The sequence below is a fragment of the Artemia sp. Qi Xiang Cuo genome, chromosome 14 (genome assembly GCF_049724085.1).
Source record: "Artemia sp. Qi Xiang Cuo chromosome 14, ASM4972408v1, whole genome shotgun sequence".
Taxonomy (NCBI): Eukaryota; Metazoa; Arthropoda; class Branchiopoda; order Anostraca; family Artemiidae; genus Artemia; species Artemia sp. Qi Xiang Cuo.
Window position 1 is genome coordinate 24,790,105 of NC_142807.1, and position 16,414 is coordinate 24,806,518.

The following is a 16,414-nucleotide window of genomic DNA, read 5'->3' on the forward strand; positions in this document are numbered from 1 at the left end:
ATCGGGTGACTTTAGGAAAAAAATAAGCGTGGGAGGGGGCCTAGTTGCCCTCCATTTTTTTGGTCACTTAAAAAGGGCACTAGAACTTTTAATTTCCTTTCCAATGAGCCCTCCCACGATATTCTAGGACCACTGGGTCAATACGATCACCCCTGGGAAAAAAAACAAAAAAACAAACAAACAAACAAACAAACACGCATCCGTGATCTTTCTTCTGGCAAAAAATGGAAAATTCCACATTTTTGTAGATAGGAGCTTGAAACCTCGACAGTAGGGTTCTCTGATACGCTGAATATGATGGTGTGATTTTCATTAAGGTTCTATAACTTTTAGGGGTCTTTCCCCTTTTTTTTTAAAATCAGCCAAATTTTCTATGGCGCATAACTTTTGATAGTTTGCACTAAGCTTGATGAAAATTATATATTTGAAATCAGCATTGAAATTTGATTCTTTTGATATATCTATTAATATCAAAAACCCGTTTTCTAGAGTTTCGGTTACCATTGAGCCGGGTCGCTCTTTACTTACAGTTCGTTACCACGAACTGTTTGATTAGTTTCTTCTGCTTGCTTTTTCTCCTTGCAAACAATTGTTGTTGTTACTTGTTCATTCCTTATCTGGTCCTAGCACTTCGTTCTTATCATATAGGCTTATACCTTCTTTAGTTATATTTTCTTCTTTCGACTAGAGTCCAAAGTATACTTTATTTGAATTTCTCCCTTCATTTGTCTCTCTTTTTAGTTCATAAGCTATTCTATAAAGAAATTTCAGATACTCATCACTAGTTTTTGATAATTCTAGTAAAATTGTCTTTGCTTCTTGCGTAATTCTGGACTTCATCGTCCGTTTTCAGTATTTGGGTAGTAGCTTGGGATGTATTTCCTTCATCGATTTCAATATCTTCCCTATATTTGTCTTACATTCATCACTTCTTAAGACTTCAGTATTCATTTTCCATGTATATTTCTTTCTTCTTCCTTCCATTTTTTTATTTTTGTTTGTCACTAACACAGCATTGTGGTCCCTGAATCTTGTGTTCTATGTTTGCCATACTTTGTAACATTACTTTTGATGCATAAACTCTATCAAGTCTTGCTCCGCCTACATGTTTTCCTACCCAGTTTATTCTTGTAAAGCTGTTTATCTTCTTAAGTTCCTCCCAGACATCTATCAGTTCCAGTCCATTTATTAGCTCAACCAATGCTCTGCAAATATTCTCTTTTCGGGCTATGGCATCTTTTTAACATGGTACGAAGTTAAAATCTCCAACTGATATTAATTCATCAGTATTTTTGGGGATAAATAGTGCAATATCTTGCGGCAAGAATTTCTCTCTGTTTTTGGTATTTTGGGATCCGGATGGGGCATAAACATTGATATATGTTCTTCTATTTATCACACAACTGATAATTCTTCCTTCGTTGTCGATTCTGAGCTTTTTTGGCTCAAACTGCCGTTTATATACCACTGCTACACTACCGCCACCAATACAAGTGTTTGTTAAGTATTTGTATTCGGGTTCTTCGCTGTTTAAATTATCAGTATCATTTTCTTGTATAAAAACTAATTCTATACTTTCTGTCATCAGAAAGTCTCTTCAAAACTGATGTCTCTTTCTTTGCTTCAGTCCATTTACATTTAAACTTATAAGTTTTTTGGATTCAATTCTAATCTCATTTCATTCTCCTCTTCTTCGCCAGTTTTCGCTTTCTTGTTCTCTTTTTCTGAGCCACTAGATGATGTTGACGTATTCATTTCTACTTCTACCATGTTCACCAATGTATTCTCCACCTACTCCTCCCCCATCAGCACCGGCGTAATGCTATTCAGCATAACTTCCATATTTTCGATGCGTTTCAACGTTCCAGATTCTTTCTCTTTTTCTTCGTTTTTCTTAAACCGTCTGTTCTTATTTCTTTTCATCCCCCTTGTTTTTACTCCAGGTGTAGAATGGCTACGAGGTCGTATATCTTTGATCTCTTCTTCTTTTTCACCATCTTCGTCGCTTACTGTTGAGTTAGCTGTCTTCTTTTTAGGTGTTTTCGTTATTTCTTTCTTCGTAGCCTCTATGTTTTCTGTCTCAGTTTTCTGTTTTTTTTCTAGTTCTTATCTCATTTTCTGCAATTCTTGCTCTAATTTTTGTTCAATTTTTCTTTCATCTTTGCTTAAGTCTTTATCCACATTTGAATCTTTTCGCTTTACTTTTTTTGTCAAGGATGGATATGACACATAATCATCTAGTTGGACTATCTCCCTTTCTTTTCTTTGATTTGTTGCTGATTTTGATGGAGATACAGAGTCCGTCGTACCATACTCGCAATCGTAGTTCATCCTCAAAAATGAAAGATGGAATGTTCATAGTTATTTTCATTTTTGCTGTAAATCTTGTTTTTGACGTTTTTATAAATTCACCTCCCTGGTAGATATCCCTTTTACACTGTAGCACCATACCTTACCTTGTCAATGCTTTTTGCACTGTTGACCCTTCCATCTCAAAGGATACTCCTTCGATTTTGATGTAGCTAGGTCTATCCTCACAGCTTTCAATAATTACATATTTTACTTCTCCACCCGTCGTTGCGAATGGGAGCATTCCCTTTCTTCTTTGCTCCGAAAACTTCTCAAGTTCTTCTCAGTTTGTAAATTTAACAAAATTTGTTTTCTTGAACTTCAAACCTGACGTGTCTATGCCTATCAGATTTTCTTTTCGCAAACCTTTCTATTTCATCCATATATATATCTCAAGTTCAGTTGGCAGGTCTTCATCAGAAATGCGGTAAAATCATAAATGCTGTATTTTTTCGAACATATTTCAGCGTTTTCCCATCTTTTCCTATAATTCCTCGTACACTCATTTTTTTCTCCTTTTTCACAATGCTTTAAACACGAGTAATTTAAACAAAGTAAGTAAAATAGCACACACACGCAAAAGCAAAACAAACAACAAAATACTATTAAACAAAATTAAAAAAAAAAAAAAAATTAAACCGATTACCAGATTAAGTACTTTATTTCAACACTCTCTGCACGCTACCTAGTGATCCACGCAAATCTACGAAATATTTCAACACTCTCTGGACGCTACTTAGCGGTCCAAGCAAATCTAAGAAACATACGAAATATTTCAACACTCTCTGCACGCTACCTAGCGGTTCATGCAAATCTACGAAATATACTCCACTATTTAATGACGTTTTGTATTCACACTTAATACCTACCTATCCTAAATATCTTATTCTATTATTAAATAATGTTTCCTTTTACCCTCTATTTTTAAAACTAAACACAAACACTGAAAATATTTTATAATTTTTTTCAATTTCTATAATCTTAAAGATTCTTTTTCAATTTCTATAAAGATTCTATCACTTTTAGGGTGTTTTTTCCCCTTTTTTCGAAAATAAGGCAAATTTTTTCAGGCTCGTAACTTTTGATGAGTTAGACTAAACTTGATGAAACTTATATATTTGAAACCAGAATAAAATCCAATTCTTTTGATGTATCTGCTGGTATCAAAATTCCGTTTTTTTAGATTATCGGTTACTACTGAGCTGGGGCGCTCCTTACTTACAGTTCGTTACCACGAACTGTTTGATAAATCTTAATAAGATGTATTAACAATAATCCATTCTGAATTCCAAAAGTAACTATCTATTTCGGTATTACGAGATGGAGAAGGTGACCATGAGTGTTTCAACAATCCTACCCTTTAAAGACAGGTTATATTTATTTCTTCAGTGTTCTTTGCAAAATCTATATCAGTTAAGGCAGAATTTGTTAGGTGATTTAAATTCTATGCGTTACATACTACAGACATTAACGGCGGCCATGGTCTTGCCCAAAGTCTCATAGGGGGGAGGCTGATATCTTTGCATGTTTAGCAAAACAAAGCTTTCGAAAAAGTATTTTACCAAGGTAGCGTGTTTTCTGTGTTTGCAATAAGCTTTCTGGCGCAAGCAGTATATAAGTAGTTAGCTTTTATATATTGACACAACAAAAGCTTTGAATTGAGTTAAATTTTTTTTTTCCTTCTTTCTTAGTATGGAAGAATGCGAGGCGCTGTGTACAAGAATAGCCATTATGGTGAATGGTACGTTCCAATGTCTCGGATCTGTACAGCATTTGAAGTCTCGGTTTGGCAAAGGTTATACTTTCATTGCAAAAACGCAAGGTGGCGCAGAAGAACAAAATAATTCTAAGAAATTAAAGAACTTCATTGAACAACAATTTCCAGGTTAGTAGAGATATCACTACTAATTCTAAATACTTTACTTTTTGAATTAGTTTTCTTCTTTATTAAATATCCTGTTTTGTTTTTTACTTCTCTGAAACCAATGTGGAAAATTCTCCATAATAAAGATAATTGGAAATGACTTTGTAGCTTGACTTCCATCAATTAAGGCTTCTACAGAGTGTCCCAAAAAGAAGTTTCGTGGTTTAATTGACCTTTCATAATTCATATGTAACTGTTCTAACTGTTTACCCCCCCCCCCCCCCAATGTCCAATTAATAAGCCACCATAAAACTTCTCTAGAGCAAACCTGGGAAAGATATTAAAATCTGTAGTTATCCTTTGTAGACATGTAACGCTCAGACTTTCTTCTGATTTCAAAACAGAGCAGCGAATAAAATCAGTTCAAAACTAGGCCCCCCCTCCCTAACACCCTCTTTTCCGAAACGCATCCGATCAAAATTGTGAGATAGTTATTTTGTCAACAACAGTTCAAAGAGCATATTTCAATGTTGTCTAAGTTCTTCTGACGATCTTGTATTCGCTAGAGACAACCAGGGACACCGCTACCAATGACCTATTGGTCTCTATTAAGCTTTTTCTTTCAAGTGTATTGTTCTAGAAACTATAGAGTAAAAATTACTTTTTTTAGAAAACACAAAAGCAACGAGTAAAATTGTCTCATTGATGTTAACATCAAGTTTTGGCTTCAGACTTCCGCTATATTTTATCATGTTTTTTTTTAAATAAATTTACTTTTGTTTATCCTTCACTAAAAACAAAAGCTAAAAATTTTAAACTGTTTTAAAATTGAAATTCTCCTTTGAATAGGACATAATGCTAAAGAGCCATTTAAAAGTATTGTTTATCTTCGTGCAAACTTAAGCGATAAAGATTTTATTTTAAGTTTAGTGTTAATTTTTCATGAATATATGTAACAATAGAAGTCTGTTTTGCTAAGATCATCACCAAATCTAATTTTCTCTATTTAAAAAAAAATTATTTGAAAAAAACTACGTTTTCTAAAGAGTTAAAGAGGCTGAGTTACAAGGTCGAACCTTAAAACGTACAGGGATTAGGAGGCACAGTTGGGGGGCTGCCGCCCCCCGAACCCCCCGCTTTCGCAGCCTGTAAATAAATAAAAAAAGTTTTTTTAAAGTGAAAGTAAGGAGCGACATTAAATCTTAAAACGATCAGAAATTATTCCGTATATGAAAGAGGCTGTGCCCTCCTCAAGGCCTCGCTCTTTACGCTAAAGTTTGACTTTCTCACAACTCTTTTTTTTAAACAATAAAAACTTTAGCGTAAAGAGCGAGGCGTTGAGGAGGGCACATTAAATTCGCAAATTTTAATATGATATCAAGGAGGCACACTTGTGCCTCTATAAAGAGGCGACCCACCACAATGTTAAGCGATTTCAGGTCCCAGAGGTCGCAGAGAGACGGCGGTAATCACATTTTGTAGCCCAAGCTCAAACTAAGAAACTTGCAAAATTTCATCCTCCTCCGACTTTATCTTCATGGGGTAAACTGGGCCGGAAGTTTGGACCCTCCCACCACAGCCCCCCTTTAACGTTGTCGGATTGGACTGAAATTTAGAAGTTAAGCTTTTCAAGGTTGGTTCATAGCATTACAAGCTTGAAAAAATATAGACAAAAAAAATAAATAGATCAAAGCCAATAGTAGATTAGCTCCAAGCAAAACTATTAGAAATGTTCATCTCCATTTGAATGTATTTATATATATTGCTATAGATATAAATTAATTGCCTCGGTACCTGGATTGGGCCTCCTTGGACCTAAAATCAGGGCAGTAACTTGCTAATTTTGATACCCAAATAATTTGAAGGTATTTAAAATTGGGCATGCTGATTGCTGGTTATGGTGTATGGGAAAATCAATTAAATAATGTAGATAACATGACAGTACATCCAATGTGTACAGATGGGACCATTACTTGCAAAAATTATTTTGTTAGGGAAATATAAGTCAATAGATAGAAGAAAACAGGGCACAAATATTTGCTAATGTAAAACCTCCACCACCACCACCACCCCCCAGAGCCAGAAATGTAAAGCCATAAGAATAGAGCATTTATGTGCGCTTCGCGGAATCCGTGGCTTATATAACTGAAGATTGGTACCCCTCCCATCGGAATTCAATTAAACAGACTGCCAAGAACTGGAATCCAAAATACTGGATTTTCTAGGAAACCGTAATTAGTAACCTGTGATCTTGACATTAGATACCTTTGGGTCTGAATTTAGCAAACTGGTACATTTATTCAAATTCTATTACCTTTTTTGCGCTCTATTTAAGATTGCGACTCTTGTAATTCTAAGTTTCATTTTGCCGCTTTAATCTAAAGGTTTCATTCTTAAATTATTTTTTTTCTTATATATGGGTTTTATTTTTTCCTATTCAGTTTATACTTTTCTTTTCTTTTTTTACTGTACTGCGTTTCATATTTTTTCTTGTTTTCAAGGTCGCCGGCTTTTACCACCCCCCCCCCCTCTCCTTCAAAAGCTAAATTCAAAAGCGCAGGAAAAGCATCCCCGGAAAATACTCCCCGTGGAAAATTCTCCCTCCCGTGAATAATATCTCCCAGAAAATACCACCCGCGGAAAACACCCCCCTCCCTCCCCCCTCCCGTGGAGTATATAGAAAAATAGAAAATGATGGAGTCTAATAGAAAAACAAAAAAACAAAAAGATGCAAATTGTTTTTTTTTTCGTGAAAAAGACTATGTCAATAAAAAACGAACAGAAATTAATTTAACGAACTTTTTCCCCAAAACAAGTTTTCAAAGAAAAGTAAAGAGCTCCATTAAGCCAAAAATGAGTAAAAATAAATTCAAGTAATTTTCTAGCTTAAAACTACCACAAATTAAACAAAAAACAAACAGATATTACAATAAAAAACAAACAGATATTACAATAAACAACCGAGTCAAACTCAAAACGAGCAAAATTTAACATGATTTAACTCTACTGAAAACAAAATACATTTTAAATGTTTTCACTTTTTGACTTAAATAAATAAAGACGTATTAAGACTTTAAAAAAAGGAAGATCAGAATATATATATTAAATTGACAATCCACGGTTATTTGTTGTTCCCTTTTAGTAAAGTGCAAATTATATTCTGGTCTTGAGAAGACATGGGCGTTGTCAGTCCTATTCCTGTTAATTTTTGCTCGTTTTGATTTTGACTTGGTTATCTATTGTAATTTCTGTTTGTTTTGTGTTTCATTTATTTATTAATGTGATTTGTGGTAGTTTTACACTCAGAAAACCAGAGAAACTTACTCGTACAATTTGACAACGTTTTCGTCAGTAAAAACTTAAAGAATAAGAATTTATTGGTTCCCAAAGCCAACTATGCTTTCAAAGGAAAGATAAACCTTCTTAAATTTTTGGTGCCATATTTTTTAACTTAATTTTGGTGATTTTTCACCAAAAATTTTTTTTCTTCTGGTTTTATTAATTTAATTCGGATTACATTTTTATTTAATTTCGATTTTTTTAATTTAATCCTTCTTTTTTAATTCGGATGATTTGCCCCCAATCACGCATTGCACTCCCGGCCGAAGGCATTGGGTCAGGAGATTGGTACCTGCGCAATGCAGACCATTGGTCACCATGCGAAAAATTTTTTTTTTTAAGAAGTTAAGTTTTTTTTTTTAATTTGGTACCCGCTACTGCAAAAAATTGCAGAAGTTCATACGGAAGTCCTTTCAACAAAAATGGATTTGCTGTTATTTCTTAGTTTTTAAGATACTTACGGTGTGTAAATTTGTCTTTTTCCCTTTCCTTAGCACTTCTCAATGTATTTTCTGCGGGGAATATTTTTGAGGGACAATATTTTCCAGAGAGGGAGTTTTACGGGGGGGGGTATTTTCGCGGGCGGGCGGGGGCATTTTCCATGGGGGTTGTATTCCGTGGGGCAGTATTCATGGGGATAAACGCCTAGAACCGTTTTCACAGGATTTTCTTACTTTAATAATATCAGCAGTTTATTTTGCTGTAAAGAAGGCTTTGCCGAGTATAAAAATTCAAATAGTTTGTAATCAATATGACGCAGATCATTTAAACAGCTATTTGAAATAAACACAATAAGAAGTATTTTTTGGCATGCTAAGAATTTTTTCTTTTTTACAGGGGGGGGGGGGTGGTGCATAGTTTGACATGATTTGAAAGAATTACTGTTGAGAAGCCCTAAATCAGGTTTTGCTGAGATTATAGTACATTTCTTCTATTGCTTTATTATTCTAAATAGTTTTAAGGATAATTTGTTACTTGATTAATGACTTTTTAGTCCATGTTTCTAGATATAAATCAATTTCAGGTAGTATCATCAAAGACTGCCATCAGAATCTCGTTGAGTATAATATACCAGATATAAACGGTGGATGGTCATCCGTGTTTGGCATTGTCGAAAGAGCAAAAGACTACCTGCTTATTGACGATTATTCAATCAGTCAGACTACCTTAGAACAGGTAGGTTTTAAATAATTTCATTTTTTATAACCTATATTTATTCTAAAAAAAAATTTATAAGGTAAAAGGAGGAAAATATCCAACCGTATACTGCGCTGAAGTTGTGATTTTATTCCGCTCGAGCAATTTCTGTACAAGCAATCATTAAACAAAGCAGCCGAAATGGAACCTCTGCAGCGTTGTGACTAGTAGAGTATTTCAGGTCGGTGGTTATGCATTAAGTCCTTTTAAATTTGTACTTTTATGGAAAAAGTAAAAGTAGGTGGACAAAAAGGTGCTGCTCCAGTGCTTGATTTTTGACTAGAAAAGCTTCTACGTCTTGCACATGGTATCTTGCACTTTTTTTTGTAAGTGTTCTTGAACATCGATGTTTTCACTCGCTGTTTCGGTTTACTCATTTTAGTTCTCTTTCTCAAGACAATTTCAGCTTTTCGTTAATTAAAGAAGGCCTAACTTCAACGAAATAAGCCTATAATTTATATCTGTATCTTTTTATAAACAAATGGTACTGCAACAGCTGACTGGGAGCCTTCCTACTGAAGGAAGTTTTGCACTTAATCAAGGCTGTATCAAAGAAAAATATATATCAGCGTTATTTACTTCTAATCTAAAGAGTGTGCTTAAATTTTATTGGTCATATCACTTTTTTGTAAGCCAGTCACATGTTGCTTAAGTATACAGGTCATATGTAATGTTAGAAAATTGGAAAAGTGGTATGTTATATTAGAAAAGTGTATGTTAGAAAAGTGGCTAAATAACCTTGCCGTTTTCACCTGTTGTTGCTAAATAATCGAGTCAGCAAAAGAACACAAAATTCAATTCAATTCAATTCAAACTTTTTATTTCCTCCGAATACGAAGAGTAAAAAAGAAATAAATAAAAATAATAACCGCTAATCAAATGGCCATAAAATTATTTTAAACTATATAACAACAAATACGCAAAGGCCTTCAATCAAAATTACCACACAAATTAACACTTCATTCAATAGATAATAAATTAACACTTCAAAAATTAACACTTCATTCAAGAATTAAATAAAATAAAATAAATTAAGCTTCGTGCGCAGCTCTATATAAATTATGAGAAAAAATATTTAATTTGGATAAAAAATTCTTTTGCTTTTTCTCCAGAATATCAACAGTGTTTTTTATTTTATATGCATTCATTAAAAAAGTATTTGATTCAGTTTTAGAAAAACAGCAAAGGAACTTAGCAAAATTTAAAAAATGTGGTTTTTTCATGCGCAATATTACTAATTCTAAAAAACGGGAGCAGCTATGAAAAAACTAAAATTTGAGGCAAACCGACTGTATTATATACCCGAGCCAGTGATTTCCGAGAAAGAAGATCGCGAAGACAAATTACTGCCCCGAAACTACACGCTATTCTACTTTTAACTGCTTTAGAAATAGAAGCACGGCATAGAGCTAAAGTTGGTCCATAAGGTACACCAAGATATAAAAAAGATTCCAAAGGTTTTAAAATACTATCATAAATATGAAGAGAAATTTCTGAATTAACGAGATCATTAGCCTTAGGACCAAGAATAAAAAACTGATATTTTTCAGGGCGAAAACGAAGTCCATGCTCACTAAAACCCTTTGCTAAAAAATCTACATTTTGTTGAAGTGACTGAAGTGATCGACTCAAAAGGAGTAAATCATCTGCGTAAGCAATCCACGACAGAATATAACCTTTACCATAAATAAAAGTCAACTGAATTTGATCAAAAAGCCCCGAAACAGTAATATTGAAAATCAAAGGAGAAATAATGCTTCCTTGTCTCAGCCCCCTACATAACTTAACATTTTAATCACTAAACTGATTCTTCCACTTAATACGAATACGAGAGGAGCCATACCACTTTTTAAAACCAAAACTACTGGTAGTGGGACATTATTCTTCAGAAGCGCAGTCATAGCCCAAGAATGGATAATTGAATCATACGCCGCCGCAAAATCTAACGCAAGTGTATAAACTCTATCCCATTGCTTAGAAAATGATATTATTCTTGAAAGGAGGGTATGAGCAACATCCATGCTTAGACCCTTACGGAACCCAATTTGATTCAGGCCTTGGTTACAAGGCTCCAAATACTTTAATAAAACTAACTCAAAAACTTTGCTAATCTGGCACGACACAGTAATAAGCCTGTAATCAGAACATCGATTCGTATTCCCTCCTTTTTTTGAAAGGGGTGAAGTGGTAGCACGAGAAAAGCTAGTTGGAAGAACTCCAGAAGAAAGAATAGTAGTAAAAAGAGTAGCGAGGAGAAGGATTGCTTTGGGGGATGCCCATTTTATATGGTTTGAATGTATACCATCATGATCAAAAGAATGCTTACATTTTAGAACTTTAATTGCTACCGTTACATCATCAACAGAAATAGATATTTTACTATTGGGGTGGGGCTTTGTAATTTTGTCCAATAATAGAGAGTCTATCCGTGACTCAACTGCCGCATCACCGGATGGAAAAACTTGATTGTAATGAGTTATCCAATCATCTAGCTTCAGAGAACTATTATAATCTGGTGAACAATTATTATTACGACGGCTAGAATTAACCAAACTCCAAAGCTCATTCTTATCACTAGTAATCCTTGAACCAATTTCATCTTTTATAATTTCATTATGCAAACGCAACTCGGCCCGAAAATCACGTTTAGTTAATTTCATACCATCCTAAAATGGTCCAGATCGTGGTTTTCCCGTGAAATTCCAAAGGTAAAAAGCTTCAGATGTATTCATTTGACTTTGCTTTAAAGTTGGTTTAAGGTTTCAACCTTAAACAAGATCCGCGAGAGAAAGAATCAGTCCTAAATACGTTAATAGCCCTGAACTTTAAATTATGAACAAATTCATGATAAAATAGGTCAATGTCAATTTGTTCTACATCCTTAGAATAATTTAAAATTATTTTAGCTAAATAGAGCATCTGATTCTTCATGATATTTGCACATTTTTTCTCGATCCCAGATCACTTTATTTACAATTTGACTAGAACGATGGATAATTTTAAAAGATGGAATTTGAATATTTAAATAAAAAGAAAGGTAAAAATGGTCAGTAATAGGCATATCCAACCCAACATGAACAGGCTGTGGTAATAACGCTGCATTTGAGACCAGCACATGGTCTAGATTAGAGCAAGAACCAGAATTATGGACATACGTTAAATCCGCATCTTTTGAAACTATAGTAAAAACCGAAAACAAAGATAAAAGAGCGGACATCAGAGATAGCAATGTTGCAGTTAAAATCCCCGCAAATAAGCCAATGGAAATCTGATGGAACTTTCGACACAAATCGCGAGAATTCTAAACATGCAAAATTGAAATAAAAATCCGAATCCATATTATTATATTTTTTTTTTAAATAGCACGAAAAAACAATACTCCCTGGGATTCAAACAGCAAAAAAATAACTATTAACGGCAAACACTGAAACTGTAATATTCTCTCGAATAAAAATGCAAACGCCTCCTGATGGGCGTCCACCTGTAGGTGTAGCTGGAGACATAAAACACTTAAACTGCTGCGACAGGCTCGAAAGAAGACTAGTAGAGTGGTCCAGAAGATGATGCTCTCTTGCAGACACAAAATATCCAGATCGCGCAGCATAGACTGCAATACATGTTGTTTACCACCAAAACCATTCAGATTCAGAGATATAATCTTTGTACTAATCATTTTTTATTCTTTGTAACTTTTTCGGTTAACTGTTTGCAGCGAAAGCTAAATCCAGTATGCTCATGAGATCCACAATGGAAGCAACAAGGTTCATTCTGGCAAGGGTTGTTCCTAGAATGAGAGTGTCCACTACCAAGGCACTTGAGACAACGTTCCACGCTAGAGCAGGCTGACGATATATGCTCTAGCGACCCGCATTTGTAGCACATTCGCGGTAAAAACCTATAATCAGTAAGCCGGAAATGTTCGTAGCCAATGTGAATCGCATGACGCAAATAATGAGACTTGGCCGTCACCGAACGGAAGTATACACGATATGATTTCGAAACACCGATGCGCTGTATCTCTTCGATACCATGGTTGGAAGCACACACACTCTGGGTTGATCGGGAAGTGCACTCGTGATAATAAACCGACAATTCTCGATTTGCGAACCTCAGTTTTACCGACCTTTTCATTCAAACAGGCTTTCAAGTTTTCGGCGTTTTGTCTTTTCGTATGAATGACCCATTTCGGTTGCTGAGATCGTGATTCCTTAGAAAGTGAAATCCGCACTATACCATCAGCTCCATCAAATGATTTCAAAAAAGCTTCACGCTTTAAGAGATCATCACAATCACAATCTTGTGGCGGTGAATCTACTACAAGACCAACTGTTTCTGACTCCTTATTCAGCGGAGGCCAAGATTTATTATTGAGTTTTTCTTTATTTATACAGCTCAAAACCTCGCTCTGTACTCCGTCACAACACTCTTTCACCAAAGCAGGAGTCTCTGCTACCTTACTTGTGACGTAATCAAGTTTATCAATTATACTAAAAAGAAACTAACAGTTTGTTTTGTACGAAATTTTAACCTGTAAAAAAGAACAAAAGTTTTTTATTAGAAATCATTTGACATTTTGTTATTTGACATTTCTATTAGTAAACTCTTTGTTTTTCTACTCTGTAATTTTTTAAATCGACAATTTTTTAAGTAAACCCTTTGTTTACTACTATCTATGTTTCATTAGTTGACAATTTTCTTGTGAACTCTCTATTTTGTTTTACTCTCTTTAAGTTTTTTATTTGACAGTTCATATAGGTAAACTCTACGTTTTCCTGCTCTCTAAAAATTTTTGTTTGGCCGTTTTTATAAGTAAACTCTGTTTTTTTACGATTCTCCCTTGATATTATATGGACCGGGAAACACACTGTCAGACAACCGGACTGCTGTGTAAACTAAATATTTTGCTTTGAGCATGTTCATCAATGCAGTTTAATTATAAAATATAGTAAACAATATATTTGAAAATGGCCAAAAAAACCTATGAACATAAGTTCAACATAAAGGAAAACTGTAAAACTTCAATTGATTAACTGTGTTGCTCAAAATTGTAACCCAAAGTATCATTTTTAGTGTGGCTTGAAAATTTTTTTTGTTGTTTAGACAGTATTTGTGTCTCTCAATTAGACAAAAAAGGATCTGTAAATGTATTTACAGATCCAGTGTTTTGTGTACATTGCATCAAATTCGTGTTCCCAATATTTTAAGTATATGTACATACATACGTACATGCGTGCATTTAAAATCAAGTGGCCAGAATAAGAAGAATTAAGAAAATTTGAAAATTTGCATTATCCCAATATTTGATTGATGTTCCAACCAGTTCAAAATATTCTGCGGGATGATTTAGCAAATTTATCATGATCTGTGTTATATTATTTTAATAAGGTTTCGCTTATTATTTTTTTGGCTTGAACTAAATTTTACTCTACTAGTTGTGCATTTTTGGTGATAATCTCTTTGTGTTTGTTTTAAGCAGTTTTAAACAGCCAAAGCATAGGTTTCCCAAGAAATGGGTTTTGAGAGAGACTAAATCAGTAGGCAGCGTTACCAGAGATCTAAAGCTGTGCCACCATAAAAGTGAAAATACTTCAAAAGCCCCATTTTTTAAGTGGAAATGCGCCAAATGAACGATTTTCCCTCCAAAAAATGTGCCAATTTGAAAAAATTAATGCTCTACTTCCTCAAAAAGCACTGAAATGGTGCAAATGCACCACGTCACTCTGTCAGTGGGTGGTAAAAAAAAATGCAAATATGGGAAAAGATAGGACGCTCAAGATCAGTGGATGGACGTATATGTGCCTGTGCATACCTCTACTCTGCTCGTCCACTAAACTATTTATATATTTTCAGATTTTTCTTCAGTTTGCCAGATTCCAGAAAACAGAAGAGTAAAGTTTCAAAATAATGTTAGTATTTAATATACGATCCGATTTTTGTTACTGTCATTGTTATTTATAGCACTGGAAATAAAAAATATATACTTCTTTGTATAAGGATAGACCCTATTTCTCCTTAAAAAAGTTGAACAAAGGTTCTCAACGTGATCTTTCTCAATGAAAGAAATTTATTAGCGAAGTTATTTAACTGTTCGAAACCTACAGAATAAACCTTACTTTATTTAAATTTCTTGTTGAAGCTGTCGACAAAAGACATTCTTAAACCAGAATAGCAGAACACAAAATAGTCAGAGTTTTCTTACATCGATTTATACCCTGGAGGCAAATACACTGTAGATTGCCAAATAAATATATTCAATAGCCTAAATTTAGGGAGTTTCTTATAATAACTCCAGCATTCGTAGCTATGATTCATGGTGTAGCTCTACTGCTGTTTAGTGCCAGAGCAAATTGTTAGTCGACAACTCGTGGAAATTTTGTCAAAATAAGGTCTTTCGATTATTTCTGGTAGAACATTGTACCATTCTCAAAAACCAAAGCTACGTTTCTATTTTGGGCTTCATGACAAATTAAACAGCCATGTTTAACAACCAATTGAAAACCAAGTTTTCATGTGTCTTATTCAAAGGAAATAATTTAACAACTTTTTTCGTTTGATTTGAAGTTTCTGTTATTAAGTTAATTTGCTCTGTACTACCCCTAGCTAAAAAATGTATTGGTCCAATTGCCATGGATTTCCCGTCCTCTACACTACACGATCGGAGCTCCGGGAATTATTTTAAAGAAAGTGTTTTACAAAATCTCAGTTCCAGCGCACGATCCCTCAGTGAGCGATTGAAATCATGACAAAGCGGAGGTTTAAAAACTCGAGAAACACCTCATCCTTCATCAGTCTCTATTCAGGTCAGAAACGAAAGACATCGATCTTGTCAAAGAAGAAAAAGAAGCCAAGAGAAAAAAATATGTTTGATCGAAAAAAAATTCTTTTCCTAGACAGAAATTTCTACCCCACAAAGAGTTCTATCCCTCAGTAACCTCATTATTAAATCTTTTCAATTCAGAAAATATTTATGTGAGTGTAAAACATGGTTACTATGAACAATTCTACCCACAACAACCCCTCTTTGAAAGCATTCATTTTCAAGTTTATTCAAGTGAAGACTATTCCATAGATTTGAGTTTATAGACTATTTCTTAGATCTGACTATTTATAGATTTGCATTTGACAGTAAAAAAAAATCTAACAGTCAAAGCCCAAGTGCTGCTGAGGAGTTGTCCTATGACAATTGTGTACTACACAATTTGTTTAGACAAATCAATGTCTACATAATTGGAACATTGGTGAGCTCTAGCAACAATCTTTCAAACTATGCAAGGACATTGACTCCAATGTCCTATTAGAAATTGATGGGCTTAGCCCTTGAATATGAATATAAAACGGACACGGACTCTACCAATATACTTATAGAGGCAACAACTAGTGCCAGTGGAGTCAGTTAAGAGCCAGTAGACATAATTGGTTTCTCACGCAGTCACCAATCAACGACATTTTGCCACAGGTTCACATACCTACACCGACTCTTCATTTATCAATGGTGAAATTCTTTCAAAACTTGCTTTGGCGCTTGTTAAAAGTGCTAGTGCCTTAGAATCATAAAAAAATTCCGCACATACATTTGAAATGTTTGGACTTTCCTCTCTTGTGTTTAAAATTGACGGAATTCCACTGTTCAATTTATCAAACAGTTCGTGGTAACGAACGGTAAGT

At 34.4% G+C, this 16,414-nt stretch overlaps 1 protein-coding gene across 1 annotated transcript in view; it reads left to right on the forward strand.

Annotated features, from left to right (window-relative positions):
• LOC148944293 (phospholipid-transporting ATPase ABCA3-like) overlaps positions 1 to 14,742 on the forward strand; it is a 233,259-nt gene extending 218,517 nt beyond the window's left edge. Inside the window, exons 30-32 of the mRNA XM_089100087.1 lie at positions 4,041 to 4,234; positions 8,577 to 8,728; positions 14,600 to 14,742. Of these exons, the coding sequence (XP_088956213.1) occupies positions 4,041 to 4,234; positions 8,577 to 8,728; positions 14,600 to 14,641 (388 nt within the window). The 3' untranslated portion in view covers positions 14,642 to 14,742. The remainder of the gene's footprint in view (positions 1 to 4,040; positions 4,235 to 8,576; positions 8,729 to 14,599) is intronic.
• The last annotated feature ends 1,672 nt before the right edge of the window (positions 14,743 to 16,414 follow it).